The sequence below is a fragment of the Phyllostomus discolor genome, chromosome 9, assembly GCF_004126475.2.
Source record: "Phyllostomus discolor isolate MPI-MPIP mPhyDis1 chromosome 9, mPhyDis1.pri.v3, whole genome shotgun sequence".
In the NCBI taxonomy this organism is placed as follows: domain Eukaryota; kingdom Metazoa; phylum Chordata; class Mammalia; order Chiroptera; family Phyllostomidae; genus Phyllostomus; species Phyllostomus discolor.
In genome coordinates this window covers 31,167,067-31,185,208 of record NC_040911.2, presented here as the reverse complement: position 1 = coordinate 31,185,208, position 18,142 = coordinate 31,167,067, and the positions used below count along the sequence as shown (strand labels likewise).

The 18,142-nt window shown below is 35.8% G+C and overlaps 1 protein-coding gene across 1 annotated transcript in view; it reads left to right on the top strand.

Annotated features, from left to right (window-relative positions):
- The first annotated feature begins 638 nt into the window (after positions 1 to 638).
- Positions 639 to 18,142, top strand: part of DSG4 (desmoglein 4) — a 29,965-nt gene continuing 12,461 nt past the window's right edge. Inside the window, 10 exon segments of the mRNA XM_036009440.1 lie at positions 639 to 644; positions 3,440 to 3,475; positions 5,326 to 5,457; positions 7,296 to 7,451; positions 7,795 to 7,939; positions 10,535 to 10,701; positions 10,934 to 11,068; positions 11,877 to 12,062; positions 16,133 to 16,404; positions 17,725 to 17,864. Coding sequence (XP_035865333.1) covers positions 639 to 644; positions 3,440 to 3,475; positions 5,326 to 5,457; positions 7,296 to 7,451; positions 7,795 to 7,939; positions 10,535 to 10,701; positions 10,934 to 11,068; positions 11,877 to 12,062; positions 16,133 to 16,404; positions 17,725 to 17,864 — 1,375 coding nt within the window.

Sequence of the window (18,142 nt, the reverse complement as noted above, 5' to 3'; positions counted from 1 at the left end):
AGCAACTTAGTAAAATATCAGATGATTCAAGAGAAGATTTAGGTGTTATGTAAATGAATAGTTAAAAGATAAACTGAGACATATTATTTTTTTTAATTTATCTGAGCAAAAATCAAAACCGGAGTGCTTAGAAATATTCCACCAACAGAAGTTGGGGGAGAATTTTTTTCTTTTTTTTTTTTAATTTTATTTTAATCATTGTTCAAATACAGTTTTCTCCCTTTTACTCCCAATCCAGCCCTCCTCCCTACCAACTCTCCATTGGGGGAGAATTTTTATAAAGAAAAGATGGAAGCAAAGTAAAGATATCATTGATTGGCTTTAGCTTAAAGCGTAATTGAATGTTTGTGATTGTTTTTAGGTTTCAATTGTGTAGCCTTGAGGCACTTGCAACCTTAGATTTTGGTTGGCTTACCTATGTTCCATGGGCATCAGAGCCACCTTAGTCTAATGGCCTCCTGGTTTAATTAATTTAACAACAACAACGACAAACCAATAGAATGGTGATTTGGGTCCATTCTTGAGCTGGTGTCTTAACACTGTGTAAATACAATATTAGCTTTACAAGTTTGTTGAAAGCTAACAGAAACCAGGGTAAGAATACAATGAAAATGACCTGCCACATCTCTGATCGCATTATGAGGGTAAGCAGCATAATGAGGCTACCCTGATTCTCTGACACACCTAAGAAAAGATCAAGAAGGGCAAGAGGAAGAGAGAAAGAAGAGAGAAAAAAGAAGTGGAGGAAAGGGTAAAAAGAGAAAACAGGAAGCTGAAAACAAGAGAGGAGGAGACCTTCTTGTTAACCACGGACTCATGTGCCGAGTTCACCAACCTTCTGGCATCCACCAAGGCAGCCTTCTACTTAACCTCCCCATAGAAGACAGTGCCTGAGAATCACAGCAGGGGTTAGTCTGCAGCGCTAAACTGCAAAATTTATTGGTTCTCTTACCTTAGTGTCCTATCATCACCTGAATGTAAGTTATACAAGGCAACTATCAAAATGTATGACATCTGATGTATGTATGTATGTATTCATTGACATGAAGGTTTATCATGATACTTGTTGAGCAAAAAAGATTATTAAATGGTGTGTATATTACAACTTTTTTGGTTTTTAAAAAAGTTACAATTTGTCTATGTTTTTGAAATAAAAGTCTGAAAAAATTCTCCAAATACTAACAATAATAAGTAATCTCCAAGTAGTTAGGTTCTGTGTGATTTTTACTTTTCCTTATATTTTCCAGAATCATCTACTTTTCTAAGAAAAGAATATCTAACCCCCAAAGGCAATATTCATTATGAAACAAAACATCTTATGCAACCAAATAATAGAACCACCTTCTATTACATATTGAACTTCTTTTCCAGGTCTAGATATTTTACTAATTTCTAATAAAATGATACATCAGAGAGCAAGTCAGTTAAGCAGAAACACTATGCCTTACTGGTACAATTGTCTTCTCTGATTTTCCCCGCTCTGGACTCAGCTGCCATTCCAAATCCCCACCTGCACCCTTCACTCCCTCTTACAACCCCTTCAAACCTGCAACACCTGCTTTGCACCCATGCCACCAGGTCCAGTGTCTCCCTCATCTCAGTTCACTGAATTTACTCTGCTCCCTGACTCTCCGGAGTTCACAGTGGTGGCTTATCACTTCATCAGCCCCTGCTCTGTCTTGATAACAATCTCCAACAACTCCAGAACAGCCTTCACATTCCTGCTTCTCACACTCCCTGGTTGCCAAGTTCTACTAGAGAAGGCACAAAACAGACAGGCTGTGCATGCTCTTGCTTCCTAATGCCAACTAATCCTCAGGCTCTTCATCCACTGTAGAATGATAGTTTATTTTCTCCATTTAATTAGCTCCTTGAACTGCATCATACCTCTCACATGTCTTTCATCTCCTAACCTGAAGATGTAATCTATGATTGTCATTTCCACTTTCTCAGAAATTCATTCCTTGACTCCAGCAATTTGACTTATACCACCCACAAAAGTTTGCAATGACTACCTGCTTAAGATCCCAAGACTTTCTCAATTCCCACTCTCCTTGACCTTGCAATAAGACATGAACCCTTAAATAGTTCCTCTTTGTCTAACTTTTTACCACTGAATTCCACTCATTATGCCTCTTTTCTGGCTGCTTCTCTCTTTATCCAATCTCTTCTTTCTGAACTCAACTTGCTTACTCACCTTCCACCACAACCATACCACTGCCACTTTTTACCATTTTCATGTTAATAGAACCTGCTCTGCAACCACAAACCTGGTTCCTCAGTCTCTTTATTCTCTGTTTTTAGACTTCTTCTTTCTGTCCCCTACATAAATATAAGCATTTCCTGTAAGATTCTCTGCCTACTTCACTGATCTTCTTAAATTTGTTAATATCCTCATTCCCTGCAACTTTAAATAGTACTCCTGTTTAGATAAATTCCACTTCTCCAGATTTTATGTCTATCCCAAACTTTAGAGGCACACTGAAAATAAATAAAACAAACTTCAGCCATCATTTCCCTGCTGTGATATTCTTCTGCTGAATCTTCTGTTATCATTAAAAGTACCCGCATTGTCCCAGAAGGCCAACTTAAGGCACCAAAATCATCTGGCACACCCTCCCCTTGCACTCACAGTCTAAGAGTCCTACCAGTTTTTTGGAAATGTCTCCTGTCCCTTCCCTCTCCAGTTCCACATCAGCACCTATGTTCCTGTTCTAACTATGTCTTACCTAAGCAATTGCTAATTCTTAAGTGTCTTGACTTCAAGTGTTTTTCCCTTGTAATCTTTCCTTCATATCATTGACATGTTTTGACAGGTTTTAAAAACAATGTTTTTGTTAATCCTAGCATCTTATACAATAAAGTCCAAACTCTTTATTTGGGTATATAAGACACTTCATGCCCGGCCTCCAAACTGACATTCCTCATCTTGTCTCCCATGTCTCCTCATTATTTCCTCTGCCCTCCAGCTAAAATATTATTTTCCAGTCCTGGAACATACTCTTAAACTTAGTGCCTTTACACCTGTGTTTATGTTCTATTCTGACTGAAAAAATGTCTCCCATCAACTTCTCTTATCGTAGTAGCCTCATCCTACAGAGCCCTTTCAAGTCCTCGCTCTCGTGTGAGGCCTTCCTGAAATCCACCTGATAACTTGAGTTGTCCGCTTTTCCTTGCACTGAACCCATGGGTGCCTGTGTTGAAGGATGCATCCTAACTTTCCTTGCTGTATTTATGTCTTTGCCTTCTTTAAAAGTTTAAAAGACTCTGAGGGCAAAAAGCCTGTGTTATTAATTTTGTATTACCCATGTTTATTCCATATTATTAGCACAATGCATATTTAAGAAATGAATTAATCAGAGAACACTGTCAATAGTTTTATGACACTGCTTTCTTTAAATTATGTGAATTTATACTAATGTTGTGCTTTCTATCACAGGTGGTGCTGGAAGTAAACAGTGAATTTATTGTTGAGGTAATGTATAATTATTAAAACTATTTCCTCAATGTAAAAATTGAAAGAAAAAATAAATTTTGTAATGCATCATATATCAAAAATCAGAATATTTGAGAATAGCTATAGTAAAGCCCATAATTTTATATTTCTATGATTTTAAACATGATTTGTGACAGCTTAGTGTCACAGTAACTCCAACTCTTAGCAAACTACACTAGTAGTTTATTTATGTCCCCTAACCTAAAAGAAAGGAAAAGAACCATAGTAACACATTAGAGTTGGAGGAAGACTCTAGACAGTCACATGTATAAGAAAGACAATTGGATGGTCAATCGATGAGGGGAAAATGCCAAAAACAAAAAGAAATCTGTAATCACAACTAAATAAAACAACAGAGAATCCCCTGTCATTTAGACTGGGACTCAGGAAACAAAGCTACTGTCTTCTCTGGCAGGACTTTATTTTATTATGGCAGTTAAATTTTCATTATGATAATACTAAACAATGAAGAAAATATAATTACTTTTGTAACTTCTGTTGACAAAATGGAGAATAAGCGGTACATTTTAGGAAGTTGCATACAAATGGGGAAATGCTAATGCTTTGGTTCTTGAAAGTTGAAGCTCCATTCACATGGAACATTTCCTTCCCCCAAAGTGGTAATTAAAGGAAGCCTTAGCTTAAACAAACATACAATTATCTATGTCTCAACAAGTACACTGAGTTACAAAAAATATATATGCAAATGTTTATGTGTGTGTACAGATATGTTTATACACGTAATAACACTTCTAAAGTCTTTAATGGTATAAAATTATTAAACACCCTCCAACAATAGTGAATAAGACTATAAACAGAAAAACCTACAGCGAGCACAGACACAAAAGGACAGCATTGAGAACCCATACAGGTGTCCACGGGATTATGACAGCTACCATCATTTCAGTTAACATATTCTTCTAATCGTTTAAAAATGTATCTGGATGTGTAGCCAGAGTGGTGTCCATCCTTCCCCTCTTTTATGTGAGTACACTCACCAGCACAACTTTCTTTTTGCAAGGGATACACTTACCTAGAATAGCAGCAATCTTTCAAACTCTGGAGACCAGAAAGCTTGGTCAGAGCTCAATGAAGGGTGAGGTGGGCAAGGTCTCTACTGAGTGAAACATTTAATCTTGTTTAAAATACCCACAAATACATCTGGTCCAAACCAAAATGTCCTTGATATTTGGTCCTGTCCAAAACATCCAAGTTTAGAAAATATTCCTGGGTTCAAATAGCCTGTAACACCCATTGATACTTTAGGTTTACAGGATTCATACATAAAAATACTATCATGTTTTATTAGTCCAATGACTATGGTGTGACTGTATTGCCAATTATAACCCTTCTTGCCTTGGTAGCCTAGCTGGTCATGGCATGTGGGGTTAGATATATGGGTCAGCTTGCACATCTCCACAAATGTTTTTGGGCAGGCCAGACATCAGGGACCTTTTGGCATGCACCAAATGTTTCTGCAGATGTTTTGGAGAGAACCAAATGTCTACTAACCTGTGAGGACAGATTGAAAGAAAAAAAAACTACACACACCATATTATTCCATATAACATATTATGAGCTGGACACACAGCTAATAAAATTTGTTTCACTAAAATCATATAGTTAGTAATGACATGATTCCAAAAGAAGTAGCTAGTAAGGATGGCCAAGCTATATCTATCCAAAATTGCAAATTAGTAAAAACTTTTTTTGTTCCTCAAATTCAATATCATTGCTTCTTCTGGGTGTACCTTACAGTGTTGGATAAATGACCTTACTAAGTAAAATTGTTCTAACAAGGTATGAAATGTGAACTATTTTTGCTTAAGGTGAAAGAATTAGACATAGAAAATGGCGCTACAAAATGGCAAACTGTCAGAAGACAAAAGCGGGAGTGGATCAAGTTTGCTGCAGCGTGTCGAGAAGGAGAGGACAACTCCAAGAGGAACCCGATCGCCAGAGTAAGCAGTGAAATAACAGGAGCATCCTGTGCTGATAACAAAGGCTTTTTGAGGGGCAGGAAAGCCCTCAAACACTTCAAGGTTTTGCAGTCTTTACTACTCCGTAGAGATTTAGGAAGACGGGTGACGTGCAGTCATCTGTTCATGTTGCTGAGGCAGCATTTTGACTATCACATTCCGAGCGCGGCTACAGAGCAGAGGGTCCTTGAGTGATCCTCGAAGAGAAACTTGGATCTCCAGCACCGCTGGGCTTTGTGTCTCCATCTGTCTTCTGCTTATTATTGCCTGTGCGTTTTAGGAAATGTATGCATATACCAATATTTTTCTCACTAACCCTCCCCAAAATCAAAACTTTAAAGAATTGAGTTCTGGTAGATCAGTGGGTTAGAGCATCCTCCTGATATGCCACGGTTGCAGATTCAATCCCCAGTCAGGGCACATTTAAGAAGCAACCAATGTATACATAAACAAGTGGAACAACAAATCCATGTTTCTCTCTGTGTGTCTCTCTCTGTCTCTCTAGCTATCCCGCTCTTCTCTCTTTCTCTAAAAATCAGTTTTTTTAAAGATTTAAAGAATTAACCAATTCTCCCCAAGAAAGTAAGGAAGCAAGGACAGTGTCAAAAGTACTCACTAGATTCCTAGATCAAGAGACTAGGAGAGCCTTAAAAGGTATTTCAAATAATGGCTCTCCATAAAGAAGGATCATTATGGGAAGAACCATCACAAACTAACCCACAAAGGATAAGATCTACATTAACCACTTCATTAGCTCTTTCTAGGCATCTTGGCCTTGGGCCATTATTGAAATCAAAAGTAGTGACATATCAGAACTCCTTCTTTAAAGCTTTACATGAAAAATATAGTAAGCATCAGAAATGACATTATAGATTTACTCTCAGCTCAAGAAAAGAGATTTGTTCTTTCTCAAACATTTTTAATTTTTGGAAAACTTTTAAATTATTCTTTTCATTCAGCCACAGTTACAGCGTTATATTATCCCACTCACATTGTACATTTTTTTCTTTATATTTTTAGTTGAGGGATTTCCTGGATTTTTCATCTATATAAATAAGATCTTTGGACTAGAGTGGAGCTCATTCAAGTTGTTTTTCTAGCTGCCTTTAATTAATTGTGGATATTTAGGTAACAAACATTAGTATTTTACCAAGTGTCCTCATCTTTAGTATATAGGTTAGATTACAAAATTTAAATTATTCTTTGTTTAAATGTATGAACTATAGATATAAAACTATGAAAATATAATCTAGATATCAGACTATTTGCCATAAAATCTAATTGGCAGATGAGTGATATGGTAGGTTTTGATTTATAAAATTATTTTCAATATCTCTAAGCACTGTATGTCTCATCTGATTTTCTTAATTTAAATTATCTACCATTTTGATTAAATCTCAAACTCAAATCTAGTCAGGTACATACTAATATGCCACAATCTTCTTATAAAATAGTAAAGATTCTGATTTCTTTTGTCTGCCAAACTCTTTATGTGCAAAAACATCAGAGAAGTGAACAACGTAATGTTAATAATAACAAATCTAGCATCAGGAGTGGATGTGCCATAGGTCAGTCATTGGAGTGGGGTGTAAACAGGTTACCTCATGCAATCCCCACAACAAACCTAGCATATAAGTGGTATTATCCCATTATAAGCTGGTGCTTGGCAAATTTAAGTGAATTCTCCAAGGTCATGCCAGTCTGTGTCACAGTGCTGGGCTTCCATACAAGACCCAGCTGGCTACAAAGCCGTTTCCTTCTCATTCAGCTACACTGTGAAGTTCATGATCTGCTCTAAATCCTGGGCATTTTCCTCATAGATTCGGTCAGACTGCGAAGCGAACCAGAAGATTACATACCGCATCTCTGGGGTAGGGATTGATCGACCACCTTATGGTGTGTTCACCATTAACCCTCAGACTGGTGAAATTAACATCACCTCAGTGGTGGACAGGGAGATAACTCCACTTTTCTTGGTAAGTCACAGCAGTGAGTTTTGATTTATGCATATTATTTTTCTTCCTTTTAAAAAAATTATCTCAGGACTAATGCCTACTTTTGATAAAACACAGTAGAGTGAAACCAAATAAAAGGCTCAAGGAGATGAAAAGAGTGAGAAAAAAGTTTATTTTTCAGAATTCTCTGGTGTGTTGTACCTGCGTGTGATCCAATGTCTTTACAATATTTAAATTACTAGACTATAAAAATAGTCTGAATTTACTGAGAAAATTGTTTCTTTGCACATTTCCTTATATATTTCCAAGCATGTTACTTAATTTCCTTTCATGGAGAAAGATTTTTTTCCCCAACTTTCCACAGATCTATTGTCGGGCTCTGAATTCACGGGGTGAAGATTTAGAAAAGCCTCTTGAGCTTAGAGTCAAAGTTATGGACATAAATGATAACCCTCCAGTCTTCACACAAAATGTGTACGCAGCCAGCATTGAAGAAAACAGTGATGCAAGTGAGTACAATGATTCTCTGTCTCAGTATTATACCATATCTATTTCTCTTGGTAAAAAGCTTTAAGAGATTAAAATATTGTACAAGTAACTTAAAGCTCAGAAAATGTCAAATTTGTATTTTGAAAAAAACCCACAAATTCTAACTTAAAATTGAGCTAGAAAAATATCATGTCTAAAATACTAAACATCCTCTTGTTTGTGAAGGATTCTTATACATGTGGTTTAGCAGGGGCTTAGCACTTTCCACAGAGATCATTACTGGGCTCGTGGTTCACTTAATCCAAACGAATAAACTGAGGTGAAACCATGAATGTGAAGGAGGGCTCTATTCTGTTCTGTTCCTCAAGTTCCAGGCTGAACCACACCAGATGGAGTGTGATGAAGAACGCATCAGCAGTTGTGCTGTTGGGTCCCAGAGTAAACTGCCCCAAGGTATTCCACAATAGCACACTCATTATCTTGAATTAAAGTTACTTAAGAAACTGCCAATACAAGAAGAGCATGCTGAAGTCTTCCACCCTCCTCCAACCCCTTAAAATCAGGAGATAAATGCTCCATGTCAAAGGTGCCTTCCCTGCATTTGAAGACACCCATAGAGTAGAGTTAAGGAACAGAGAGCCAAAGAACCTGTATAAACAAACCTTGTTACCTCTTTATGAATTTGCTGTCCAAGCCCAAACTTCATTTAGATTTTTCCAAATCTCGCTTCAATTCCTTTCTGATGAACACTAAATTTTCTGATGTCCCATCAATTCTCCAAAAATGTATTTTTATTTTGTCTAAAAAATATAAAATGCTGGCCAGTCCATCATTTGTCAGAGCATCATTTATGATTCCCCCATGAGCATATATAAAGTTGGATTTTCCTCCTGTTCATCTGGCCTTGAGTCAATTTTATTATTAGTCCAGTCATAAGAACTTAAGGGAGAATTCTCCCCTTTCCCGATAGTACCCTTCAGATCATTCGCGAAGGATAAGCAAGAGTCTTCACAGTCTACACAAGTTACAGTATGTTCTCTCTTTTTCTTTCATCTTACTTAATTACATTTCTAACTGTAATACCTTCCCATTTTTCCCCCTTTCTATCACTCTTCCTGAACATCCTTTCCACACTTAAGCTTTTCCTATATTGCTACTTTCCTCCCTGCTCTCCCTCTTTGCCTTCTGCCTCATTCTTCCCTCAGTCCACTAATATTCCTTTCCTTTCACATCTACATCTGTACTTATGCCTCTAAATAAAATTTGCAAAAGGAGAATAGGAAAAAGAAATTTCAAGAGTAAAGCAGATAAGAAAGGAAGCTAGAGGTAACGATGGAGTGCCAAAGAAAGGAAGATGGAGGAGTCTGGAGAAGAAGAGATAAGAAATGATGGAGGAGAAAAGGAAAGAGCTAACAAAAGATAGGGATCAAAAGGTGTCAGGAGAACTTCAGGTGCCCTGAAAAAAAGTGATGTTGAAAATCAAGTGGGAGAACATAGGCAAAGTGAGGACTTGGCCTAAGAAAGGCAAAACAGAGAGAGAGGGGTCTCCAAAGTCCATCATTGTTTCCTCACTAACGTACTTCAAGACAAGCTTGGTGAAGAAGAGAAGGTAAAACTACATACACCTCCACTCGATTGCCAATTAGCAGCTTTGTTAATGCTTGCCAGTATGAGGACAGTTAACCAAAGGTCAAAAGTGTACTTCCACAAACTATGACTTCCATGAAACCTGGTTCTATCTATTCAATCTTTCCCTGATTCTCTGTGCAAGGATTTTTCACTTTGAAATCAGGCAGGGAAGCACAAAAACATCAGGAAACTGACCACTCCAGAAAACCTGTCCTGTGGGCTGATATCCTTGAGGATCGACTTAGCATGTCTGTGCTTTGTTGCTATGAATAATTAAGAACTTCTTATGTAACTGTGAACAAATCTTCTTTTCAATGATTATATATTTGTGACTGTTCAGTAAAATACTATTACCTTCCAAAGCAATGAATAGTAATTCTCTGCTTCCTGGATGAGCAGCAAAAAAGACTGTAGGTGCTCAATAAATAATTGCAATGTTGAATATAATATAATTTCAATGTTGAAAATGACTATCACTTTTCTTACTTAAGCATTTTAAAATAATTCCATAAGACAATGGCAAAAAAGGGACTGATGAAATCTATTTCTTCAGCTTTATGATAAAATTTATTGAACTTCTTTTTATACATTAAAGATCACTGTATTTTGCTACTAATATGCCATTTAGTCATTGAAGGAGTATCAGTATTTCATAAACTAACTGTAAAGTGTTTTATGAAGCAAACCACTATTATTTTTGTAATCAATGGTGTAGCTAAAGTTATGGTAATACAGGGTGGGGCAAAAGTAGGTTTACAGTTGCTCATATTGAAAATAATATAATAATAAATAATAATACAAGAATAAACTCTTTCATGTACTCACAACTGTAAACCTACTTTTGCCCCACCCTGATATTCTCATGGATAACTAGAAGAGAGAGAATGCAGGAGAAGGCTAACCACTCTCTCTTCCTTTGCCTGATGATTTACTGAATTGATTTCAACAGAGTCCCAAACACTCTCCATATCCATCTTCATTTCTAGACACACTGGTAGTAAAGTTAAGTGCCACAGATGCAGATGAAGACAACAATCTGAATTCTAAAATTGCCTACAAGATAATCTCTCAGGAGCCAGCAGGTGCACCGATGTTCATCCTGAACAGGTACACTGGAGAGGTCCGCACGATGTCCAGCTTCCTGGACAGAGAGGTAAAGTCTTCTATAAATGAATTATAAGAAGCAAATACAATTTTGAAAATTCTTCTAATGCACAGCAGGGGAGGAAAAATAATCCAGCCATTATGTTGAATGGAAATTATATAGAAGAAAATCATATTAAAAAACTGTGTAAAATTATAAAAGTAGAATCATGATATTGAATGTGTTGTATTTTATTCAAAACAAGACCCAAACCTCACAACCCCTTTTCATCTTCATCAAGGAACACACTATGTATAACCTCCTCGTGAGGGGCTCGGATCGAGACGGAGCTGCAGATGGGCTGTCTTCCGAGTGTGCCTGCAGAATCAAGGTTTTGGATGTCAACGATAATTTCCCCATCTTGGAGAAAACTTTTGTAAGTTGTTACTTTTATCATCCTTTTTACATAAATGTCAATAATTAATTTCCTTTCCCACTAGTGTGTGAACCTGGCTTTTTTACTTGTATGATGTACTCAGCTTTGCTGTATAAACCTTGAAATTTCTTATATGATAATATATCTTATTATTGCGTATTTGCCTTTGAGTCACCGTTATATGCAAGTTTCCTCTGTGAAAGCAACAGACCATCTCCTCCATACTCTCCACTCACAGAAGTGCAGAGATTTATTATTATTCTGGGAATCGTGTAATGACATTGATGTATCTTTATGAGTCTGATGATTTACTGAATTAATTCTAACAGAGTCCCAAACATTCTCAACCTTCCACTTTCATCTTTAGGCATAAAGAAGCATAAAATTGAAATCAGCTGAGCTAAATCTGGCTTGCCACTTATTTTGGTAAAATACATATATTGGACCACAGCTGTGCTTATTCTTCTGCATGTGATCTGTGGTTGCTTTGATGCTATGGCGACAAAAATGAATAGCTGCAACACTAACTCTCAGGTCCACAAAGGCCAATGTATCTACTGGAAGTTATAGAAAATTAAAAATAAACAAGAAAAATGAAAGAAAACACCAGTTTGACCTTGATTCTACAGATAGCACATGAAAATCAGTTCTATTAGTTTATAATCATTTTATTCTTAGATTTCTGATCAGACATAATGATGCAAAATCATTGACAATTCATTGTTAGTACTTTAAATGCTGATTATTAGAAAATATTTTTCCTCTTTTGAAAAATTCATTGGCTATAACATTGATCTATGTCATGCAGTATTCAGCAAACATCGAAGAGAATTGTTTAAATTCAGATCTGATACGATTAAAGGCAACTGATCTTGATGAAGAAGGCACTGACAATTGGTTAGCAAAATATTTCATTCTCTCTGGAAATGATGGGAATTGGTTCGATATTCAAACAGACCCACGGACCAATGAAGGCATTTTGAAAGTCGTCAAGGTACAGTATGGGATCTGCAATTTTTCTTTTAAAGAAGTTTTAAAATACTGTTAGAGACAGAATCTTCCCCTCAAAAAGCAACCCATAACCTTGAGCACTGATCATGTGAACAAATGCCCTAAATAAGTTTACTGTGCTGGTCTGAGACTTCCGGTCAAGCAGCACAATATTTATCACCAAGAAAATAAGTCTCTTTTGTTCTCACAATGCCCAAAAAAACATGAATTAAAAACATAACAAACAGTAGTATAGATATCATATTAAACACAATCAATTGCCAAATGGGTGAAATGTGAGATAATTACTAAGATAAGAGGCGGGATACTGTGAACTAGTTTTGTCTAAAAAGATTTCACGCAGGACATAAAGTTTAAGCAGGACCTTGTAACTGGGATTGCTAACGTGGGGAAGGTGTGAGCACACATGCAGAGGTGAGAAAATGTAAAGTACGTCCAGGGCACAGCGAGCAAACTGTGGGGTTGTAGCAGAGGACCCACGGAGAGAAGCCATGAGATTCGAGAAGGGAGATGTTGAGTTGGTGCTGGTCTGCTGAGAAACCCGAACACCAAACCACAGGGCTTTCCTTTTCCTATTGATTAATTTTTTCTCAAACTCCTTTCCATTTTTACTTTATGGATTGCAATATAATCTAAAAAATACTAATTAGAAACAAAACTACAAACTATTAAGATTGAAATCAACATTGATATAATAAAGGAAATTAATGTTTCTCAAACAAAATCACTACTAACAACATAAACAGAACTTATAGCTATGAAAATAAATACTGGTAGACACCCGCACATGTATCATTTACATATTGAGTCTCTGCTCTTTTTGAAATTATCTAGAGCAATAAGGTATTAGCACTACCATGAAATACAACCATTGGCATTGAACTTATATGGTGTAATAATTTGTGAGATGGTTATCAAAATTATGGAAAAATCTATATTTTTTACCTTGTCATTCTAATAAACACACAGAATTTCAGAATTGACAATTCAGGCAATCATGAGCTATGACTTCTATAGTATGTCCTCTGTGAGAGCCTAAGTGTTCTAAACATATGCTTACTTAATTGCAAAAAAAAAATTGGGAATTTGACTTTATGAATAATCGGTAAAGGTAGTGTTAGATATTATGTAGACAAAATATCTTATTTCTTATTCCTGGATGATAACTTTCCAAATCTCTTAAAGAGAGCAGAAAATATGCTTAAAATCATCAAAATTTAAAAAAGCATCAAAATAATATGAAAAGTCTAATTAAAATGAAATGAAAAAACTTAATACATGTGTTAGCACATGGCAGAAGAATTCTGTGTTTAGGGAATATATGTGTGGTTTTTTTTAGGATTTAGCATTTGAAATGATGTTGCTAATGTCCTTTCATATACCCTCCCCATTTTCACTCATGCCACCCTCGGTTATGAGCTTTTGACTAAGCTTTCTATAACCTTTTTCTTAGTCTGAAGACATTATAAATGAGTTAGTTTAACTACAATTTATTGAGAATTGTTATGTGCTAGGGATATGAAGGTGAATGAGACATGGTCCCTGTTCTCAGGAAACTTGTGTTTTAAAAAGATAAAATGTTTAAGAAAATTGAAAATCTCTCTGTCAATCACAACTTCCTTTTGCTATTTATTGATAAATCTGTTTTAAAATACTAACGTACATTATAAATACATGTGTATATATATACACATTCACTTCAATATTGAAAAAATTGCTACTCAATTAGAATTTTAACAAAAATATTCATATCAGTTCTCTACTTTATAATAACTCTAATGAGTGTTTATTAAGTAATTATTAAACATCAACTATAGGGTTCTATTGTGTGTATAGAGGTTGTTGTGCATATAAGAACTCTGGGAAGAAAATATTGGAATTTCTTTTTTATAAAAAGTAAAATAAATCAAAGAGGAAAACTAACTTGGCAAAGGATAAAGACATGTTCCAACCAGATCTTTGATCCCAAAGTCATACTTAACTGCCACTTCCACACCTCACCATGTCATCTGGGGCCAGTAAAACAAGTTCGGGGGTGGGGGAAGTGCATTGAGAGTCCCCTTCCCCCCAAAGTCCGTTCACCTCTGAAAGCTCCGCCCTAACTGCGTGTGCCATTGCTGATTCCAGACACATTTGTACCAGAAACACTTTAATTCTAGAAAAGCAAAACAAATACACCTGGCAGATATTTGATCATTTCCTCAGTCCCCTACCACAGAAAACTGCTTTTTTTAAATACAGAGACTTCCTCATTCACACTTAATTCTAAAATGAACCAAGGTTCCCTGACTTAGCAGTGTCATGTTAAATTAGACCCAAAAATAAACAAACAAACAAACAAACTCGATGTGATCATCGTATAGCTTAGCTTCTATATTAAAATTTACAGAAGCAAAGAACTCACCAGAAGCCCAGTCTGTTTCTGGAGAGGTTCCCTTTACTCTGAGCCCTTCCCAAGCCTCACTTTGGAGCCCTGAAGGGTGACCCCCTCACTTTTCTAACACATACCTGCACATCCTTTGTAAGTGATTGCTCAGTTATGCCTTAACCTGCAGAAACTGAATTTTTCCAGCCTATTCCACCTCTAAGCAGAGACTCGGCAGTAAACAGGTGTTTTTATTGCTCTTTCTACAACCCAGACCCCGATAAAAGGCCCCCATTGCAAAGAGTGAATGAGGATGTGCTGACTTTATCTGCATTTTATCTTCCCTGTGCCTACATTCTGTGAATGTCTATAACTGACACAACTTCATATTAATATATTTCACCACACTCTATTCTATGGTAGAGAGGGAACTATTCTGACAAAAAAAAATCCCATATATGTGTGTACACAAGAAAACTCCAAAAGATATCTCTGAGAATAGAAAAATCTCAGATTTTTCATTTATTTGAAGGTAGCACAAAAATGCAGAAAATGAAAGTTGGGCTGTAGAAGAGGAATCTCTTTTAGTTGAAAATTTATTTTTCAGTCTGCAATTCATATCCAGCTCTGAGCTAGGTATTATGTAAGACCAGAAAGCAGAACAGATGCCCAAAAGCAATCAAAATCCCAAACCTCAAGGGTTTTAGCTAATATTTAAGTGAGGCATGTTGAGCCAGGCCTTGTGAAGAATTTAACTTAAACCTAAGAAAGCATTCACGATGTCACAGAACTTCCATGAAGAGCCAAGATTTATCTCAGGACCTTGCTGATGGCCCAGATAGCTTGACCTCTATTGTTAGTATATGTGTTGCAAATGATGTTTACGTTAGCTTCCAGAAACTTCTAAACAGATGTTGCTCAGTACTCCCTTTCTTACAACTGCTTTTTCACTTGTAACTTTTCATGGCACCACATCAATCATTCTGGATCAAAAGATCTTATTCATCCTTTATCCAGGGAACCCATTTCAAAGGGCACTTTTCTCTGGGTATGGTATTTATTTACTGAAATGTGCCCTATGAAGGAATCATCTTGTCCATCACACCCAGGACAATTACATCATAGTTTAGTTTAGGGCTGACTACAATAATCATAAAGTCTCCTTTAGAAGTCATTTGCACCATAGTGTGTTATTTACATGTTCAATTACATCATATATATATATATATATATATATATATATATATAGGCTCTTTTAGTCTGCTGATTTACTTTCAGAAATTCTCAGATGTAATTCTACAAAGGAAACCAAGGCCTATATATTCATTTACTAGTTGTGGATATTTTTTTTATTTCATTCTAAGTTTAATTTTTTTTACTTTTCATAAATACCTTATTTGGAAAGAAAGATCACTTTGCATTCCAGGGTTTTTATATGAGTGCGAAACTCCAAAATTGAGTCCAACGTAAAATCACAGACCTATATACCTCATTATGCTAAAAGATAAAGTCATTAACATGTCTGAAATACCTCATGCTGTAATAAATAAAATTTTTATCAGTTTAAAATCTGAATTTCATAGCTGCTGAACTTTATTCTGGTATGTTATGTTCTTATCATGGCTTCTTATTCTGTCAAAAGAGAGTTCTTTTGCTGTTTCAGAGTTTTTCACTTTCTGTCATTTCAGATGCTGGATTATGAACAAATGCCTAATGTTCACCTTGGTATTGGAGTTAAAAACCAAGCTGATTTTCACCCTTCAGTTGCCTCTCAATTCCAAATGCATTCAACCCCTGTAAGAATTCAGGTTATTAATGTGAAAGAAGGGCCCAAATTTGATCCAAATTCTATGACTTTCCGTGTGCGAGAAGGAGTAAGAGGAGATTCCTTAATGAATTACATACTTGGCACATATACAGCTGTAGATTTGGACACAGGAAATCCTGCAACAAATGTCAGGTACTGCAAACCCATTGCTTGCATCCAAGTGATAAAGCATGGCTCTGCCCAGTGCTAATTCATGCAGCATGTGCTTGTATGTGTGGGTTGAAATATTTGGGGAGATTTGTTTTTCCTGTTCATCTGTTACTGTTATAGAAGACTATGACGTCTTCTGCTGACATTTTCTTAGGATATCAATAGTGTTTTAAAGGCTGTAAGGGCTCCAACTGGTTCTAAGAGTAATTGCATCCAGGGGGCAATGGGAAGATCAGGATCACCTTTGATTACTCTGTGAGATCTCTTGTGGTCAGTTGTACCACCCTGGACCTGGGCTGATAAAGCCGTGTTGTAAAGTACACATCATCATAAGAGATGAGTCATTGCTTGTTTTTTAGAAACCTGTGTTATGTATAGCTTTGGGGCTACTTTCAACCTTCTACTTACCTGAAGAAAAAAAAAAAGGATAATGGAAGAAGCTAAAGAAAATGTAGAGAGTCAGAACTAGAAAAATAGAAAAGTAAAAATTAGGAGCCCTAGGTATATAGATTATACATGAATTAGACCTACATGAGACATTCTGGAAAATAATTATGTTGAAATATACAAGTATTCTGTATATTCTTTCCTTGTCTCTCTTCTTTTCTTATGCCCAATATTTTTGGAGTGAAGGGTGTATTGATGTATAAATTGATTTAATAGTAACAATTCTGATTACTTAATCAGCTAACAAGGTCACAGACAATAAAAATGATGAAGTCTGTCTGTCAACATGAAACAGAGGAAAAGGACATGTGAGATAAGCGCCTTGCCACTTAAAATCGTGCCTGGCACAGGCACGAGACCTTCATCCAAGCACTTTTAATGAACCATAAATGGTTTTTTAAACCATTTATGTCACAAAACCCATATACACAAATGGAATGAATGACACCACAGCCCCTGAAAGGCCAACAATGAGCTGCTCTAAAACTAATATACATAAAACTGAGGAACAACTGAGTACATCCATGTGAAATGAATAAAGTCTATTCCCTTGATATTGCTATGAATTAATAAACAGACCTGAAATAGACTTATCCATCTTATTAACATTTTATTATACAGTTTACTTTATAAAGAGCTAGAAGAGTAAATATTATGAAATTTTAAAACTCTTTGTGAACCTGTACATTAATATATTCAATATTAGAATTGTATTGATATATACACACATTTTATAACCCAAAGCAATTATTATTGTAGCGCATGCAACAACATATATAACTTTAACACATTGTATGTGACTAAAATTATTAACTTTCACAGAAGCAAATGATGAATTTATTTATTTAAAAACAGGTATATCATAGGACATGATGCCGGCAACTGGTTAAAAGTTGACTCAAGGACTGGTGAGATACAATTTTCTAGGGAATTTGATAAGAAGTCAAAATATATTACCAATGGGATATACAAAGCAGAGGTCTTGGCTGTAGATGGTAAGAAAATTTATTTTCAATATTTTAGCAAAATTATTATTGTATCAAATATAAATATTCTAATATTGATACTAGATTAAGTTAAATAAAACATCATTCAGTGGTATCTGCAAGTCTAACAGAGTTCCAAATACCTTAGACTAAGAACTGAATTCAGTTCCCTTACAACCATAATTTACATTTGTCATAACATATTTCGCCGACTTCTAAAAAAGAACTGTATGTGACTCATATTGTAAAGCATAAGCTTTAAAACATATAAGTAAAATTCATTTTCT